Source organism: Rhincodon typus, chromosome 16 (assembly GCF_021869965.1).
Source record: "Rhincodon typus isolate 14 chromosome 16, sRhiTyp1.1, whole genome shotgun sequence".
NCBI classification, from domain to species: Eukaryota; Metazoa; Chordata; class Chondrichthyes; order Orectolobiformes; family Rhincodontidae; genus Rhincodon; species Rhincodon typus.
Genome location: NC_063347.1, coordinates 26,358,058 through 26,378,754, shown reverse-complemented (window position 1 = coordinate 26,378,754; position 20,697 = coordinate 26,358,058). Strand labels below are relative to the sequence as shown.

Genomic DNA, 20,697 nt, shown 5'->3' with positions numbered 1-20,697 from the left:
CATAGGAGCAGATGATGCTGCTTGGCCTGCTGTGTTCATCCAGCTCTGCACCTTGTTGTCTCGGATTCTCCAGCATCTGCAGTTCCTACTATCTCTAAGTCAAATTTACAGATGTGATAGAGAAAGGCTCTCTCTGGTATTTGAACACTGTAAAGAAACGGCGTTGGGAGAGGGGGATTTTGTTTTCCCATTTGTTTTCAAATCTTTCACATTTGTGCTTTATGTAAATAGAGGTGTTTGCTCTATATTATTTGAGTGATAAACTTTTGTTTTGTTGTTAAAAATGAACCTGCAGCATTGTGTGCTTGTTTCTAGTTGAAGGCCACCATGGTAAATAACAAAGCATGATCTATCTGTCAAGATTGCAATCTGGTGTCTGACTTGTCGAGCAGTAACATCAGCTGGGATAATAACACAAGAGTGACTGGCTAAGTTTCTGATTTCCTGCTACCTACACCTCCTGCCAGGAACATAGATTTTAACTCTGTCAAGGTTTGCATGAGGCAAAAATTTTATTGTAATGCCAGAAAGTTATTCCTATATTAATAAATCAAAGACTATTATAAATTTTATGCAACTTTTGAAACCTCAAGAGGTAATAAATTAAACAAAATATTTGTTTAAGATCATTGTTTTATCAGTCTTATACTCCTATTGTAGTGATAAAGAAAGATACATACGATTTCGTCTCTCTGCACTCTCAATGTCTTCTTCATTCTCAGGATCAATGTCTTCTGCCTGAGTGATCCAATCCAGATATCCTTTGAGGTCATCTTCAAGTTGCTGCTTCTCACGTAGTTTCTGAAAGTCTCCTCTGGCCTTCGCCTTTTCCCTTTCCTTAGAAAATTCACTGCAAATTTTGTCATATTAAGAATTATTTCAGACAGAAAAATTATGGTGAAATAGAGAAAAGGTGCTTAAAATTGCTGTTACTTCATCATTAATTGTTATTGCTAACCTTAAATAAAAAACCTCAAATGATATGTAAATATTCAGAAATTGAATAATTTTCGTGTATTCACGGGCTGGTTATGTAACAAGCAATTAATCTATACAATAGTATGGTAGGTTAGTAATATGGTACTACACGTTTAGCCAGAGGAACTGAAATCCAAATACATCAATAAATTTGCAGACTAGCAACAGAAAAGAAGTAAAGAGTTATTGTCAAAATGCAACTGGTTCAGTAACATCCTTTGGGGAGGCAACCTAACATTTTTATCTCGTGACTACAATCCCAAAAACCAAAGTGGCAGTCAATTTTCATTCCCATGGATAGCAACGGTATGGTAGCACTCCGAAAATCACGGTGCATTTATTCCAAACAATATCCAGGATACCACTGCTGGGATGAAATCCTGCGACATGTAGGGCAAATACCCACAAAATGTTGCCCATTCAAATCAAGATCCTCTGCACAAACTCCATCCAGTGCATCTATACATAGAGGGCCAAAATCCATGACCTATGCCAAACTTACACATCTTTAAATAAATCTCAGTTAGTCTCATTTCTTGATAGTCTTGTGATGATTTCGCACATCTTTAAGAATATTAGAAGTTAAACGAAGTTCCAAAATAGCAGCAGGTTGCATGTGGACCTTTGTGCCTGGAACTTAACTTTCAAAAATACATTAATATCAGGATTTTTACATCTTGGCACCTGCATCACTCTGAAGTGCGAAATATGGAAAACTCCTGACTTTTTCATAATGGCTTATTGAGGTGTTAACTAGCAAGTAGATAGAAAAGTCCAATGATGACTGCCATTTCAGATAGCTTTCCTCATGTGTGATTCACCTGAACCTTTTCAGGGAACTTTAGGACTAACAACAAATGCTGGCCCTGTCAGCAAAGCTTCCATCCTATAGAAGAACTTAAGTGTTCTTGCTATTGTTACAACGGGGAACAGCCAAACCCCTCTGATAATTAAACTAAAACACAAGCCCCAATTTGTTATGACAGAAGTAGGGGTTCCCCTCTATTAATTACCCCCAAAACACCCAGAGAAGTTCATCTTTCCCCTCAATCTATTAAAAGAGTGGTTAAAAGAAAGAAAATCCCTGATCACCACTTTACATTTAACAAGAAACAATTTATTTAACCCAACAATGAAGAAATTAACAAAATTACTAACAAACTAACAATTTCCCCTTATACTACTAACTACTTCCTAACTGGTCTAAATTCTACTGGAATGCTGTTCAAATAAAAATAAGCCCCACTAATATAAACCCAATTAATAAGCAGCAATAAATTATAACTTAATCTTTCCAAGTTCACAAGGCTGTCTTCTGGAATCTTCTGTTCTCTCTACTCTCTTCACAAACACTTTTCTTCCATTAATTCTGCTGTCAGGAATGTTTTATCTCTATAATTTCTTCAATGAGGACTTTTAAGTTAAAATACCATGGTACCTTTGATCAATTAGATAGACTTTCTCTGGGGGCTAAACGGTGCTAACTCTGGCAGATGGCTCTCAGATTTTCCAATGACATAATCAGATTCTTAAAATATGATTGGTTTCAGGTTGTCAACAGCATCAGATTTGAATTCAATCGGCTTTCTGTATCTAGGTACTTCGGTTAGGTTAATTGGATGAATTCAAACTTGTTGTCATTAACATCAAAAGAAGACTGCTGTTTTACTTTCCACCTGTGAGACTTTTCTTGATGCACCTTTTTTCACATTTTGAGGCACTCTGTACTGGCAACTTTAACTGTTATTCACAGACATTCACTTAAAAATTTCTAAGTACAAACAAAGCACAAATCTCTTAAAGGAACCATACATTTTAGCTTCCTGCCTTCCACTTCACAATTACTCTACCCAATTTGTAACACTACTGGCACTTAGTCTGTTATCATAGCAATGGGACAGAAATCAGCAGGGTGATCTTAAGCACCCAACGTGGGTGGGTAACGGTGGAGATTAAATTTTTAAAATTGTAAATCCCAACACCAATCTCTACAAACCTGCTTGCTTCTGGTTTAAAAGGGCTACTACAGGGTGGGCCCATAAGCTGTTCTCAAGCAGTGAGCCAGTTATTAAATTTGTGCTAATAAATGTTTCAGATTTGAGTAATTATTCAGACTTAGTCACTGAAGACTGTATTTCCCAGGGTTTGGATGTCCATCGGTAAAGGGAACAAAAGAACTGCTGGATCCATAGTTAAGCACTTTTCAAAATGTTTACATCCATCCTTAAATAAAGTGAACAATACTGGACACCATGCCAGATGTGGTTTCACCAATGCTCCATATAACTGAAGCATAACCGCCTTACTTTTGCATTCTAGTCCCTTCACAATAAACAATAACGTTTTATTAGCTTTCCGAAGTAGTTGCTATCAAGAATAACCATTTGTCGTCAAAGGAAAGGATACGAAGAAATAAAATAAATATTTTAAAATGCTGAATTGACGTATTCAAAGATGCTCAATCCAAATAATGAAGTTGTTTTGTGTGACATCAATATTTGACACTGCAGTTAACTCGGAGATAAGAATGCAGTACCTAAACTGTTTTTAAGTGTTTCCTTTGTGCAAAATGAAAGTTTAGGTAATCTATACAGTTAATAAATGCAATAGTGACAACAAAAATCATTAAAAATCTTTTGGAAATCTTTAGAACTTGGATAAAACTAATGCAATTAGGTTAGACATATTGTGCAGCTAATTAAAGCCCTGATTAATTAGTTGACTTAATTGATACTTCTACAAGAGTCAGCAGGGTCACTAATTAACTCGGAGATTTAACATACTACTATTAATTTCCGACTTGAAATGTATTTTGCCTACACGGTAAAAATACTGATGTACAAACAAGAATGGCTAGAACTTGATGAAAAATAGTTGCATGTGAACGATAGGTGCTGTTATTACAGTCAGACTTCAATTGTAAACTCAGGGCAGAAGAAATGAAGCAGCATTGCAATCTCTAGAATTGCTGTTGCTCCACCATCTGAAATGCACAGATAGCACCTTGCATGAAACTTTCCCATTATTTTCAAAAAAACATTCTAATTGCTCATTAAACTTGCCTCAGAAAATTAAGTCCAGTAATTAATAGTTTAAATACTTTTCTCATAATATAATTATTAATGACAGCCTATCAAGTTCTGGTTCAGTAAGTGAACAATTTAAATTGTTCAGCCTCATTTCTTCAAATAGTGCATTGGTATTAGAGAACTTTAAAAATTAAATATTTAAAATTTCTTTTCAGACATTTCCTTCCTGTTTTCTTTTTCTTAACCTAATCTTGCTTTCCCTCTCATTGTTGTTCCTTCTGTACCTGATTTTATTCTAAGCCAAGCATTTCAATTCACAATGTCTGCCAGCATCTATGGACAGAGATCTAGAGTTAAAGTTTCAACTCAAGCCAGTTTGAAGAGAGTATATTTGCCCGGCAAAGTTAATTCTGTTCCTGTCTCCACAGATGCTGCTTAACTGACTGAGTATTTCCAACACTTTCTGTTTTTACTTCAGGTTTCCTACAGCTGCAGCGTATTGCTTTTATTCAAATTCACCTTGTTTATTTCTTAGCCATTCTGCTATTTATTTGTCAATCATTAAGTTTCATGGGTTAAGAGATTCAAAGTAGGTCTCGCTATTCACTGAGGTCCTTCTCCAAACCTTTTCCTCTGCTGATGGATCAATATTCCTCCTGGCTGAACACCAATCGGAGGAGGCACAGAAGATGGTAAGAGCACAGAATATACTCTGGTTTGGGGGACTTCAACATCGAGCAAAGCAGCTCAGTAGTGACAATAATAATCAATGGCAACAACATAATCAATGGTATAGTTGCTAGAATGGACCTGCAGTAGGCAGTGAGGGTATGAACAAGATGAAAAAGTTCCGAGGAAAGGTCACCGGACCCGAAACGTTAACTCTGTTTTTTCCTTCACAGATGCTGCCAGACCTGCTGAGCTTTTCCAGCAACTTTGTTTGTGTTCCTGATTTACAGCATCTGCAGTTCTTTAGGTTTTTATGAAAAAGACAATTTACTTGACTTTGCCCTCATTCATCTCCCTGAAACAGATACACCTATCTATGACAGTACTGCTAAGAGTGATCACTGCACGGTCTTTGTGAAGTCAAAGACCCATCTCAACATTAAGGATATCCTCTATCATTTTGCGTGGAACTACGACTATGCTAAATGGAATAGATATTGATTAGGTCTGGTGCTCAAAACTGGGCAATGAGGGATTGTGGGCTATCACAATCTGTAAACTCATGCCTGGCAAATCCCTTACGCTACAATACCACCAAACTGGGTGACTACCCCTTGTTCAATGAAGAATATAAGGAGGGAATGCCAGAAACAGCATCAGGAACCACCAAAAAACAAGGCATCAACCTTGTGAAGCTACAACATAGGAATACATGCATACTGAAACCGACAAAGCAACATGCAGCAGATAGAGCTAAATAATCACACAAGCAATGGACAATCAAAACTTTATAGTCTTAACACATCCAGGTCATAAATGACCACAGGCAATTAAACAATGAATAGGAAGTTGAAAGTCCACAAATATCCCTCGATACCCTTGGGCAGACTCGTGATGAGGCTGGATTGGGAAGCAAAGCACAATCATTCCACTTCATTTCAGCAGACGTCAAAATGGATAAGATATGACCAAATAGAAAAATTGAAGGGGAAAATATTCCTCTAAATTGGGAGCTCCTTGCATTTAACGTGTTAAACTTCAGCAGTACCCCATGGAAGTTCTAAGCCTAAGTCCACTGCCTCACTATTCAACATTTAATTAAGTGGGATGATTCCCTGTAACGAGAGGGAAGTAACTCCACAGAGGCCAGTATTCCATCTTCAAGTCAGCCTTATTTACATGTAGATAGTCCTTGAACAGATCCAGCTCCCTCACAACCACCTCTCAGATTGAACAAGATGTCTAACACTCCTGCAGGGCTCCCCGATTGGAACAGATTAACAGCCCCACTCAGGGAATTCATTTTGTGAGGCCTACCTGGCTGACCTCATTACACTCACTACAGCGGGTATCACCCCATATCATGCTTAGAAAGTTGTGCAGCCTTCTCCACAAAAAAAAAGACTGTTAAATACAGTGGATCAGGTAAACCCAGACCCAAATCTTTTCATAGGTGAAATTAAAATTTGCTGTTAATCAAGCAATAGTAGTAGATAATAGCCCAACAAAACATTTCCTGCTGTTGGCCCAAACTCACAATTTTTTAAAGATAGTAGGAACTGCAGATGCTGGAGAATCTGAGATAACAAGGTGTAGAGCTGGATGAACACAGCAGGGCAAGCAGCATCATAGGAGAAGGAAGACTGACGTTTCGGGCCTAGACCCTTCATCAGAAATGGGGGAGGGGAAGGGGGTTCTGAAATAAATAGGGAGAGAGGGGGAGGCGGATAGAAGATGGATAGAGGAGAAGATAGGTGGAGAGGAAACAGACAGGTCAAAGAGGCAGGGATGGAGCCAGTAAAGGTGAGTGTAGGTGGGGAGGTAGGGAGGAGATAGGTCAGTCCAGGGAGGACGGACAGGTCAAGGAGGCGGGAGAAGGTTAGTAGATAGGAAATGGGGGTGCGGCTTGAGTTGGCAGGAGGGGATAGGTGGGAGGAAGAACAGGTTAGGGAGGCGGGGATGAGCTGGGCTGGTTTTGGGACGCAGTAGGGGGAGGGGAGATTTTGAAGCTTGTGAAATCCACATTGATACCATTGGGCTACAGGGTTCCCAAGCGGAATATGAATTGCTGTTCCTGCAACCTTCGGGTGGCATCGTTGTGGCACTGCAGGAGGCCCAGGATGGACATGTCGTCTGAGGAATGGGAGGGGGAGTTGAAATGGTTCACAACTGGGAGGTGCAGTTGTTTATTGCGAACCGAGCGTAGGTGTTCTGCAAAGCGGTCCCCAAGCCTCCGCTTGGTTTCCCCGATGTAGAGGAGGCCACAACGGGTACAGCGGATGCAGTATACCACATTAGCAGATGTGCAGGTGAACATCTGCTTGATGTGGAAAGTCTTCTTGGGGCCTGGGATGGGGGTGAGGGAGGAGGTATGGGGGCAGATGTAGCACTTCCTGCGGTTGCAGGGAAAAGTGCTGGGTGTGGTGGGGCTGGAGGGGAGTGTGGAGCGGACAAGGGAGTCTCGGAGAGAGTGGTCCCTCCGGAAAGCAGATAAGGGTGGGGAGGGAAACATGTCTTTGGTGGTGGGGTCGGATTGCAGATGGCGGACGTGTCGGAGGATGATGCGTTGGATCCAGAGGTTGGTGGGGTGGTACGTGAGGACGAGGGGGATTCTTTTTTGGTTCTTATTGCGGGGACGGAATTCCTCTCTAACAGCAGTTTGGTATACTTATACCAAACAGACAGCAGAGGTTCAAGGCTGTAGCTCACCACTACCTTCTCAAGGGTAATTTGGGATGGGCAATTAATGCTCAGCCAGCCAGTGAAGCCCACATCCCCGAGTGAATAACAAAAAAATCCTATTCAGCTTGCTTCCTCTTCCTCAGTCTCGTAGGTAGAGTTAACTCAATAATTTTGTCCTTGATAGAATTGTGAGAAGTTTAGTCCCACGGTGTCGGGCAATCCTAACCATTCTGATTGGATTCACCTTTTATATAATCTGAGGCGGTTCACCATGTTGAGATTGAACAGCATTCAACTCTGATAACATAGTCTACAAAGAAGCATTACCCAATTCTTAAGGGCATCTCAGAGCTAAAGTCACTTAAAAGCTTCTAAATAGATATATGTACACATGTAACCATAAATATATAATCATGTGATGCAACTATGATGCATTATAGGTGTTCAAGTATGCAGTTGACTTTGTTTTAAGAGACTTGGGGCACAGAGTCACTTCAGGACCTGTTCTCAAACAGGTCTGGCTTCAGCACTGTAAAAAATTAGACCTTTAAAGAGATCTTTGCTGTGCTAAATGCTGGAAGTAAGTTGAAATACATTTAGGGCAGTTTATGAGCTGAAGGTAGCTGGTGTGTGGAAAGCAGGCTTGCAGAAGTTTTAGCTTCTGAGGTCCGTGGACTGGAATTTTTTGTTGCATAAACTATCAGATATTACAACTAAACGCGTATTCTTTTTTGCTTTGGACTCTCAATGTGAATTTGTTACTGATGAGGAGCGACAAACCTGACATGATGTGAGGTATTTTCAACAAACCCAATCTCCCATCACGCTCACTTACATTAAAGCTAGTATGCAGTGGTTAATAGAACATAAGAACTAGAAGCAGGAGTAGGCCGTCTAGCCCTTCGAGCCTGCTCCGCCATTCATCCTCTGTACTTGCTCATTTGACTCAACTGATCACAATGTCTTTGTATTCTTAGATAAACTTCTTTACAGTCCACTATAATCACCAATTTTGGCGTCAAACTTACTAACAATGCCTCCTATATTCTCATTTAAATTATTTATGTAAATAACAAACAGAAGTGGCCCCACCACCAATCCCTGTGGAACACCGCTGGTAACAGTCCAAAATACAACCCTCCACCATCACTTTGTCTCCTGCCATTAAGCCAATTTTACATCCTATTGACAAGCTCATCCTGGATGCCACATAATCTAACTTTACTAATTAGGTTACCATGTGGAACCTTGTCAAAGACTTTACTGAAGTTCAAGTAAAAAATGTCTACTGCTCTGCCCTCATCACTCCTCTTCCTCAAAAAAATTCAATCAAGTTTGTGAGACACAATTTCCCTTGCACAAAACCATGCTGACTATTCCTAATCATTCCTTGCCTCTCCAAATGCATATAAATCTCACCTTTCAACCATCCACAACTTACCCACCACCAAAGTCAGACACTCAGGTCTATAGTTCCTAGGTTTCTCCTTACATCCCTTCTTAAACAATGGCAGAACATTAGCCACTCTCCAGTTTCCTGGGACCTTACCCGCAGTTATAGATGATACAGATATTTCTGCAAGGGGCCCTGCAATTTCCTCCTTAACTTCCCACAATGTCCTGGGATACACTAGATCAGGTCCAGGAGACTTAACCATCTTCCTCTTCTGTATTGTGAACTGTTTAGAAAACATCAATATTTATTTCTCTGAGTTTTGTAGCCTCCACTTCTTTCTCCACAGTAAAAACTAATACAAAATATTCATTTAATGTCTCTCTCATCTCCTGAGGTTCAACACAAAAATAACCTATTTGATCTTTAGAGGACCCTACTCTCTCTCTAGTTGCTTTCTTGCTCTTAATGTATTTGTAGAATCTCTTTGGATTATCCTTAACCTTATTTGCCAAGGCTATGTCATTTTTTTCTTTTTGGCTTCCTGGTCTCCCTCTTAAGAATGCCCCTGTACTCTTTATATTGTTCAAGAGATTCATTTGAACCCAGTTATCTACACCTAATATATGATTTTTTTTTATTCTTGACCAGAACCTCAACATCTTTATTCATCCATTGTGCATTGCTTGTAATAGCTTTAGTGAACAGATACTACCAAAGTCCTCACTCTAATCCATAGACAGACCCAAAAACAAATTGCTACAATAAACAGTGCATTAAACATTCAATCAACAGTTTACATTTTGTACAGTGTATAGTCTGGCTTACTACAATCCTTGCTCAAAATAATTTGTTGAAAGCAAATTGATACACAATTTGTTAAAATCCTCTTGCTTAAGTCTTCTGATAATTAACAGTCCTGGAGAATGAAAGCTGACACAGTGGCACAACATGATTGCCTTCAGTGGCTTGCTTCACAAGGGCCAGAAATAGGGTAACAGCACATTTCTTCAAAGGCTACATTTTGAATTTAACTGTTTCATCACTGGAAAATATGAAGTGAGATATGAAGCATAGGACAAAACTTTCATGACCAGCTATAAAATGGTTTTGGTGAAAATTTAGAAATAGCTTTCTTTATAACTAGTTAAGACAAATGGCATGGACGTTCTGGAAAAGAAAATAAGGGAGAACATTACTAAAAGTAAAATTTATTCCCAAGTTTGTTTCTTTCTTCTCTCAGTTATCTCACATTTTTCATCGTTTACTTAGATGTGACTTACCATGTCATAAAGCAAATATGTGTGAACTCTGAAGTAGGCGAACATGAAGAAAATCTCAGGATGATTTAAACATTTTTGAAGAAAAAATTCCCATCTGTTGAAATGCACTATGGACAATGTCTTTTATAAGCTAAATTTGAGTTGCATTGTTAAAACAGCGTGGACCTGGAGGAATGCAGCAGGCCAGCAGCATCAGAGGAGTAGGAAAGTTGACGTTTTGGGTCGGGACGCTTCTTCAGGAAAGAGTTGCATTGAGTTTTTTGGAGGATTTCTCACTGTTAGGCAGAGAGAAGTTTCTTGCCCCACCTTACCAAACCCACCTCATTAACTACCTACCACGCCCCTACGGCATCTTTGGCATCTAATTTTAACTTGTAACATTCACTATGGGAAATTACATTTCTAAAAGCCACACCCCATTTATTTACAAACTTACTTTAAAATATAAAGTTATAATGGGGAAAAGTTTCATCTGTGAATTGATCGTAATTAACTCTGTCACATACACTCAGTGAGTACAGTGAAAAGTTCATACGTCATCACTTACAGTGCCAGCTTACAAACGTACCTAGGTACAGCTTCTTTAGTTACAAGACCTTAGAAAATAGAGAAATAAAATGTCCAGCTTTGCAGAAATAAAAGTCCAGAACAGCTGTCTTCCAACCCATACCAGGCTGGCACCTAGCCTCCAGTCTGTCCTGGCTCCAGACTGTGCTGCACTTCACCTTGAGGATCGCGAGGCTCGGACATTGCTCCAGACTGTTATGCCGGGACGAAAGAACACCACACTGGGAGACTGCCCCCTATGCGTGGGACACCACTACACCAGGCAGAGAAATCGTCATGCCAGGCCAGAAGCCCACCACAGGAGGTCATCACAAAGGCCGGGATGCCGCCACAGGAGGCCAGGAATCAACTGGATGCCAGCAGCCGACACTGGGGGCCAAGAAAGAAGAAGAGAAAAGAACCAAGAGGAAAAAAAATGAAGAACGGACATGGAAAACCAGCTCTGACTGAAGCGTCCTACTCCGCTGCCTTCTTGAACCGCCATCATGTCCACTCCAGTTTAAAAAGTGTGATTTTTAATAAACAGATTAATGGTTAATTATTGCTTCTTTCATAAAACACAAAGGAAACCTTCCCCTTTCTTACAATAGATGAGTGCTACATAAATTGGGTACATTGTAAAAATTCAATCCAATACTCTAATAATTGTTACTTCTTAATAGTACATGCATTATCATAGGATTGCCATTCTAGTATAAATAAATATTTCCCATCATAAACTGAAAATATCTCTCAATCATGTAGATCTATTATAAAAGGACACTGAACATCAGACAAATAAATCAAGTAAGAAGCTGAACTGAAAAAGTTAATTCTTTCCAGGATGGAGTTGAAGAGCCATGCTGTATTCGCTCAAAGCTGGAAAACATGATAATTCAATGTTCAGCCCAAGAAAAAACACTCGCACACAGCAAACTGTACATCAAAGATCCCAGGAAAGAGGAAATACCAAAGTTTAATGTAAAAGATAGATATCTTACATTTAAAGATAACATGCAGTTAACTGTTCCAGATGCATTATCTCATAATAAGCAATAGGTATTTGTTACCTCAGATTAAACAGTGTCACAGCTTGCTCTCAATTCACTGTACCATGCATGCTCACCCGTTAAAAAACAACCTACAAACAAAACTGATGCACAATCTCTCAAAATGCATGCAAAGAGCATTTGTTTAAATAAGAGCAAGCATCTCTAATGGAACAGAGGCAGGTTCATATAACTCAGCAGCTTACCCACTTAGTACACCAAGAACGAGGTTAAGTACAAAAAATGAGCCAAGGATGATTAGGCTAACAAAATATATCCATGGCCATTCTAATCCAACTGCATCATTAACCTGAAAAAATGGAGAAGGGCTGTTATGGTATTATGAAATTTAATATGGCAAAGCCCTTCAGCCAGTCACTTTGGTCCTTGGGTAATCTGTATCAACCTAAAGGGTTTTTGCAATTTTATTCATTTTTTGCTCCGACAGTAATGTAAAATAATAATTAGGAAAGATTACATTTTTAATGAGAACTAGTTGTTCACTAACATAATTTTCCTTTGGTGTGCAGAACCATCATACAAAATTTTTTCTGTCTTTCCAGAAGTCCAACATGGTAACTGGATTTAGGGCTTTGCATTCCGGCAAAATGAAGTGGAAGCTTACCCGCTCAATACACCAAGTACAAGATTAAGAACGAAAAAAGATCCAAAGATGACGAGACTGACAAAATAGACCCAAGGTAATTCATATCCCATGGCATCATTCATCTGTAAAGATGACAGCAAGTTATATCACAGCCACAAAGGTGGTTTTTTAAAATTAGCTATAAAAGTTACTATTTAAAACAAAATAGATCCTTGTACAATAGATAAGCCATTTATTTATTATTACATTTAGTATTTATAGGTAGTATTTATATTCATAGTTTTCTGCTATCGCTTAAAAACTTACACAAGTAACTTGATAACTCATACATATTTGCAAACTGTACACAAATTGCAGTTCAAAATGGAAAACACACAGATATGTTTGACTTTGGATCATTTAGAAGTGTCTGAGCCAGAAAAGTTAATAAAATCATGAATCTTTACATTCTGAAGTAGGAAACTGATATTCTGACACATTCTTTACTTGTATTCATGCTTGTACTTCCCGAGAAGGGTGCTTCATATCCACATTCTGCCTATTGGTAATGACATTTATAGATATGGAGTGAGCTCACATATTCAAGCTGTTGAAATCCATCTTTACCTTTGTCACTATTATGAAACCTATGATTCACACTGTGCTTGTGGCTGGAAGTAAACAGAAATGATCTATTGGAGAACGCTTCTGTTCAATGAATTTATCAATTTTATAGTCTCAAAGTAAAAAGAAGTGGTGCGTAAGTTTGCAAATGATATCACAAAAGGAAGTATAGTTAATTTGTTTGAAACATTAAACAAAACCTCAAAAAAATGTTGATATGGGGAAAATGGCAAAAGATAATTTGATTTCAGCAAATATTACGTGATTAACTTTGATTAAAAAAGTAGCAATTGTACTCGGAAAGGAAACAAGCATGCTACTTTGGAAGAGAAGTAGGACCAGAGACTGCAGTTTCAACCAGACCACAAAAGGCTGGTAAGTTTGGCTGCAAAAATTAATATAATTATTAATCTTTTACAAAAATATATTGGTTGCAAAATTTAGCTCTGTAGTGGTGTTGGAAGTAGCGAGCTGCCAACTTTTGGAATGGTCGATACTGATTTCAAAGCTCAGAAAGGTGATATAGAGGGTATCCAGTGCATGCACCAAAAAGATGCAGTGGGAAGACTGTGATGTCAGTCACTGCCTATGGATGAATTAGTATCTAACCTGTCATTTATCATCGAGAAACATCGTGACTATAACTATTGAAATAAATCATCATTTAACTTTCAGACAAGGTGATTTAACTTTTGTTTAAAGTCATTCATGAGATAGTGACATCATTGGCAAGGTCCATCTTTGTTGTTCAACCCTAACTGCCCTTCAAAGCTGGGGTGACTCAGTTCCTTGAACTGCTGCAGTACATCTGATAAAAGGTAAAGCTCCGGAATTTTGACCCATTGATAGTGAAGGAATGGCAATATAATTCCAAGTCAGGATGCAGTGTGCTCAGAGAGAAACTTGCAGATGCTGGTGTTCTCTACGTCAGTTGCTCGTCTTTCTAGCTGGTAGACTATGCAGGTCTGGAAGGAGTTGTTAAAGGAGATTTGGCAATCTCCTGCAATGCATCTTGCACAGGTTACACAGTGTTGCTAAAGTGTGTTAGTGGTGAGAAAAGTAAACAGTTAAGATGATAGATAAGCTGGTGATCAAGTGGGCTGCTTTGTGGGAGCTTTGAGAGTGTTGTTGGAGCCACACTCAACTAGGCAATGGAGCATATTCTATCATACTCCTTTCTTGTACACTTATAGATGATGCACAGGTTTTGGGGAGTTAGGTGATGAGCTACTCACTGCAGAATTTCTAGTGTCTGATCTGTTTTTGTAGCGACAGCATTTTTGTAACTGGCATAGATGACAGCATGAGCTGGTTGTCTGACAGGCAACACCGGGGGCGCATTGCTGGCATGACAGGGTGGATGAGCAAATACTGTCATTCTGAGACAGTAGGTTCGTGCTTCACAATGCTACTGCCACTCCCAGAGGATGGCATCTCTGCAATCATAGTAATGTGTCGTAGGACAGATTGCAGGACTGCTTGAGATCCTTCAAGTCCCTTTACACACCAGTATCCACAGCTAATGATAACAACATTCAGAACTTTTGTGGCAGCAAGCTGAGCTTCAATCATTCCAATTTGAATTTGCAGTGCCTCTTTCAGACATTGGGTGGCTTGTGCCTGTGTTCTAATGAAAGCTGACACATCAGCGATCAGAACATCAAAGTTGCGTCTGCAACTGCTCTCATGGAGTTTCCACGCTGGAAAGGACAGGCACCATCCTCTAGGCAAAATTCTCTACCAATTGTTGCCAGACTCCTCCAGGCTCCTTGAGAGCAATGGTAGGTTTTCTGATAGGCCTGCAAATAATCCAAACATTTAGTGTGCATGTTCATCAACCCTACAAAATGTCCAGTGTCTTCATCTACGGCAGAACCAATGTGCAAATTTGTCTTCATCTGAGCTGTCAACTTGTGCTACCCTAGACATCTGCCCTGGCTGCAGGCATTCATGCCTGCTGCCTCACAACGTGTGCAGATCCTGTCTTGAAGATATTGTTTCTGCTCAATCTATGAGCTGGAGGGTCTGAGTGTGGGAGTGAGTGACAATAGTTCTTCAACATTGTCTTCCTGTTCTTCCACCATTGCCAAGCCAAGATACCGTTCATTTGAAAGGAGAAAGGCACGCAAATAAGGTAGTAGTGAATAGGGAAAGTAAGGCTATCTACAGGTTATAACTCTGATAAGGCTGTGGGGTGGTTAATGGAATTTGAGAAAGAGAAATAGTATGAACATACCATCATCTTCGATGGTTTAAGCCTTGTGGCTGGCCAGTGATGGTGCCATCTTCCATGGCAGTAAGGGCATGTAGATGTGCTTGTCCTATAAGGTTCTGCTTTCTGCAGTTACGTGTCACCTTCCACTGCAAGAAAGACGGATGTCAATGGGTGTCACGCAATTGTTCAGCAGATATGCTTGCCGTGATTGAATAGCTAGTAGCATTTGCAAGCTGAGGCCTCCAGCTAAAATAGATGTGACAGTGAGGTGAAACTATAAATGTTCATATGAGTCCTGATTGATAGATTGTTGGTAGCTGAATGATGGAGCTGCAATTCATTGGACCTAGCTGAATCTAGTAGGTTTCTTTTCATTTCAAAAATATGTTTTATTCATTAAAAAAACTTTATATACAAACATAGCCACTAGAGCAGTTTGGTCCTGGACAGTCTTTGCAAATGGAGAACAAACATTCAAGTTTGACTTTCCTGACAGTTCCAAAAACCCAAAGGCATTTCTTACTCAGGCAAGATACTATTTACGTACATTTGAGGCACTAGGAAGGTCCAATAACTCAACAGGCTCCCATTATACTTCAGCGGAAAAACCTTAGATGGTGGTCTTTCCCCAATGCCCCTTGGTGGTCCAAGCTTTAGTGCGTCCCTCAGCACGTAGTCCTGGACACTGGAATGTGCCAGTCTGCAACAAATGGTCGAGGTCAACTCCTTACACTGGAAAACCAACAAGCGCCTTTCTCCGAGTTAATGGTCCTCTAGGCTTAGTCAATATTTGCCTCGGTATGCGGCCTGGAGTACAGAGTTCTGCGTCACAAAACTGCTCAGAACGTACCTCATCCAAAACCACAGCATCTCTCTCCAAACTTCCTTTGCAAAGGCACATTCCAGCAGAAGGTGTGTGACAGTCTCTATCTCCCGACAGCTGCTTCGAGGGCAGTGAGCAGTCTAGGTAGCTGTGGGAGTTGGCTTGAAATAGATATCAGTTTCCAGGTGGTTACCAGAGGTGGAGGCAGAGAGGTCCAGAAAGGAGAGAGAGGTATCAGAGACCAGGCATATGTGAAGGATCTGAAGGGTAGTGCTCTTCTCACCACCAGTCACTCTACATCTTGGTGCTTGTCGGGAAGTTTTGGTGAGGAGGCATTCTGCCAAATGACTTTGACAGTCTGTTCAGGGAACAACCTGGCAGGACGCTTTTCCTGCAGAGTCTCGAGGACTCTACGTATTGACAACTCCTGCTGATCAAAGGTATATTTTCTGCAAATTTCTCTATGGAAGACGTGATATGAAACGGTCCAACTACTTGGAGCGTTCCACGACAATGAGGCCAGTCCCATTCTATAAGTGACAGGTAGAACCTCAGTACGTAATGACACTTGGTGTTTGCATACCGAGGGTATATACAGAGCTTGATGCAGCTGCACACATCAGGATGAGGAAGGCATTCTCCGAGTTAATGGTCCTCTAGGCTTAGTCGATGTTTGCCTCGGTATGCGGCCTGGAGTACAGAGTTCTGCGTCACAAAACTGCTCAGAACGTACCTCATCCAAAACCACAGCATCTGTCTCCAAACTTCCTTTGCAAAGGCACATTCCAGCAGAAGATGTGTGACAGTCTCTATCTCCCGACAGCTGCTTCGAGGGCAGTGAGCAGTCTAGGTAGCTGTGGGAGTCGGCACACATCAGGATGAGGGAGGCATTGGGAACGTTCTTCCCCCCAACTTGCTTGAAGCTTTGTGCATACTGTCCCTGTGGATATGGTCCATCTTGGACCTCCAGATGAAGTAGAAGATAGTTCTGATGACTGCAATGGCATAGGTTCTGGGAATGGGCTAGACCTGTGCCATGTATAACAACACTGAGAGTATCTCACACCTGATGACCAGGTTTTTATCCACTATGAAGAGGGAGCAGTAATCGCAAGAACCCAGTTTCTGCTTCATATTGGCAATATGCTCCTCCCAATTTTTTTTGCACAAGCCATGGCCTCTCCAAGCCATATTCCCTGCAACTTCAGGTAATCGTCATGACGGTGAAGGAGATAAAAGGATGTGTTAGCCCAGTTCCCAAAGAATATGACCTCTCTCTTGCTTCTATTCAGTTCAAACTGATCGCAGATGCTCACGGGTCTGCACACTGATAGTGGATCTGAGCAGAAATCAGCGAAGTCATCCGAGTGTGACCAGCAGTGTGCCACAAGGATCGGTGCTTGGTCCCTGCTTTTTGTCATTTATATAAATGATTTGGATGTGAACATAGGAGGTATGGTTAGTAAGTTTGCAGATGACACTAAAATTGGAGGAGTAGTGGACTGCTAAAAAGGTTACCTCAGAGTACAACTGATCTTGATTAGATGGAGTTTAATTTAGATAAATGACAGGTGCTACATTTTGGAAAGGGAAGTCAGGGCAGGACTTGTTACACTTAATGGTAAGGTCCTGGCGAGTGTGGCTGAACAAAGAGACCAATGGGTGCAGGTGCATTGTTCCTTGAAAGTGGAGTCACAGGTATATAGGATAGTGAACAAGGCGTTTGGTACGCTTGCCTTTATTGGTCAGTGCATTGAGTGTAAGAGTTGGGAGATCATGTTACAGCTGTACAGAAAATTGGTTGGGCCACTTTTAGTATTGCGTGTAATTCTGGTCTCCCTCCCTATAGGAAGGATGTTGTGAAACTACAAAGGAATCAGAGAAGAGTTACGAGGATTTTGCCAGGATTGGAAGGTTTGAGCTATAGGGAGAGGCTGAATAGGCTGGGGCTATTTTCCCTGGAGTGTCGGAGGCTGAGGGGTGACCTTGTAGAGGTTTAAAAGATCATGAGGGGCATGAATAGGGTAGACCAGCAAGGTCTTTTCCCTGGGGCGGGGTAAGTCCAAAACTAGAGGGCATAGGTTTAAGGTGAGAGGGGAAAGATATAAAACGGACCTAAGGGACAACTTTTTTATGCAGAGGATGGGGCGTGTACGGAACGAGCTGCCAGAGGAAGTGGTGGAGGCAGGTACGATTACAACATTTAAAAGGCATCTGGATGGGTTATAAATAGGAAGGGTTTAGAGGGATATGGGCCAAATGCTAGCAAATGGGACTAGATTTACATAGGATATCTGGTCAGCATGAATGAGTTGGACCAAAGGGTCTGTTTCGGTACTGTATATCTCTATGACTCTATGAGGCTTTAACCTGCAGGCCTCCGCTGCCTAGAATAGTCAGCCCTCTCGGAATCACATCCTTCCTGATGGACTTGGAAGCATCAGAAAAACATTGAGCACACTTACTGCATTGCTGTGCCATAATTCAGTGTTCTACTTAGAGTCATACAGCATGGAAACATACCCTTCAGTCCTACTAGTCCATCCAACCATGTTCCCAACTAATCCCATTTGTCTGCACTGTGCCCATAACCCTCCAAACTGTTCCTATTCATGAACTTATCCAAATGTCTTTTAAACATTGTAACTGTACCTGCATTCACCACTTTCTCTGGCAGTTCATTCTACACACTAACCACTGTGTGAAAATGTTGTCTTTTTCAAATCTTTCTCCTCTCACCTTAAAAATATGCCCCCTTGCTTTGAAATCCCCTACCCTAAGAAAAATACCCTTGTCATTCACCTTATCGATGCCCTTCAGATTTTATACACCTCAATAAGGTCACCCCTCAACCTTCTACGCAACAGTGAAAGAAGTCCCAGCCTATCCAGCCTATTTTAATATCTCAAACTCTCCATTTCCAGCAACATTCTGGTAAATCTTATCTAAACCCTCTCCAATTTAATAATAACTTTCGTATAGCAGGGCAACCAGAACTAAACATAATACTCCAGAACAGGCTTCACCAATGTCCTGTAGAACCTCAATATGACATCCCAACTCCTATACTCAAAGGTCTGAGCAAAGAAGACTTTTTTACCATTCTGTTGACCTGTGATGCAAATTTAAAGAATTATGTACCTGTACACCTAGATATCTCTGTTTACAACAGTACCCAGGGCCCTACCTTTTACACTCTTCAGTTTAACCCCCTTCTCCAGACAGAATACAAACACACCTCCCCCTCTAAGAGATGCAAACTGGCTTTAGCAATGTAGGTTCGTTTCAAGTGGTGCAGTTTGTCATAATTTTGGAGCCCCTGCTTGAGTGCAGCCACGCAAACGTGTGCTTAGTGCTGTTTGCATATTAGTCATTTAAATGAGCAGGTTGCATAAAATTTATATGCTGTGTATCAGAAGAAGCAAGCACTGGTTAATCAAGCAACAGTGGCCAAAATCCTATTTCTGGCCTTATTTCTTGTTTCCAAACCATTCCATGTCCTTGTCCCACTGTAGTTCTGAAACCTCATATTGTCCAAAGTGCTTGCCTTTCTACTCTTCCAACTCTGCCCTCATAGGAACAAAGGAACAGGAGTAGGCAATTTGGCCCTTCAAGCTTGCTCCACCATTCAGTAAGATCATGGCCAATCTGGTTGTTATCTAAGTTTCACTGTATTGCCTGCAACCCCACAAACCTCAACTCTCTCATCTATTAAAAACATATTTAACTCAACCTGAAATAAATTTAGAGAACCAGTTTCCAATATCTTCTGGGAAAGAGAATTCCACTAATGAGCCTCTGAAGGAACATATTTCTCCACAGTTCTGTCTTAAAAGGGAGATCTCTTTTTTTTGAACTATGAACTATTTTTGAACTATGTCCCCTAGGTTTAGTTTTTCTCCACTCCTACAGATATCCAACCTATCCAGTCCCCTCACATGTTTCAATAAGATTACATCTCTTTCTTTGACATTCCAATGAATATAGGCATAATCTGTGGAACCTCTCCTCATAAGACAAGCCCTTCATCAAAGGAATGAGTCATATGAATCTTCTCTGAACTGCTTCTAAAGTAGTTGCATCGTTATTTTTTAAATATAGGCCAAAATTGTACACAGTAGTCCAGATGCGGTCTCACCAATGCCCTATACAGTTGCAGTAAAACTCTTTAATCTTATACTCCATTCCCCTTGCAATAAATGTCACAATTCCATTTGCTTTCTAAATCATCTGCTGACCCTGCATATTAACGTTATGTGATTCCTGCACCAGGACCTTCAGATCCCCCTGAACCACCTAGATCTGCAATCTCCCTCCATTTAAACAGTATACTGCTTTTCTATTCTTCAGAACAAAACAGACAAGTTAACACTTAGCCAGGTTATGCTCATCTTACAAGTTCTTGACAACTCGCTTAACCTTCGGAGACTCTGTACCCCCTCTTCACAACTTACTTTCCTACTTATCTTGGTGACATTGGCAAAGTTAGCTATTATACATTTGGCCCTCACAAACAAATCATAAATAAAGATTGTAAATAGTTGAGGACATGGTATTTACTCATTTGTTATAACTAGCTAACCAGAAAATTAACTATTTATCCCTATTTCTGTTGGCTAACCAACTTATTATTCATGTTAATATGGTATACCCTATATCATATGCAGCAACATTTAATGTGGCACTTCATAAAATACCTTATGGAAATCCAAGCACACAACATCTACCAGTTCCTGTATATCACCATTAGCTCAACAAGTTTCAACAAATTTATATAAATGTGAGAGGCATAGATAGATTAGACAGGAAGAGACTTTTCT

General features: G+C 40.4%; 1 protein-coding gene across 1 annotated transcript in view; it reads right to left on the bottom strand.

Annotated features, from left to right (window-relative positions):
* The window catches only part of cacna1da (calcium channel, voltage-dependent, L type, alpha 1D subunit, a), a 504,619-nt gene that overhangs the window by 280,184 nt on the left and 203,738 nt on the right, over window positions 1-20,697 (bottom strand). Inside the window, exons 8-9 of the mRNA XM_048606392.1 lie at window positions 12,255-12,358; window positions 681-850 (exon numbers count right to left, since the gene is read on the bottom strand). Of these exons, the coding sequence (XP_048462349.1) occupies window positions 681-850; window positions 12,255-12,358 (274 nt within the window). The remainder of the gene's footprint in view (window positions 1-680; window positions 851-12,254; window positions 12,359-20,697) is intronic.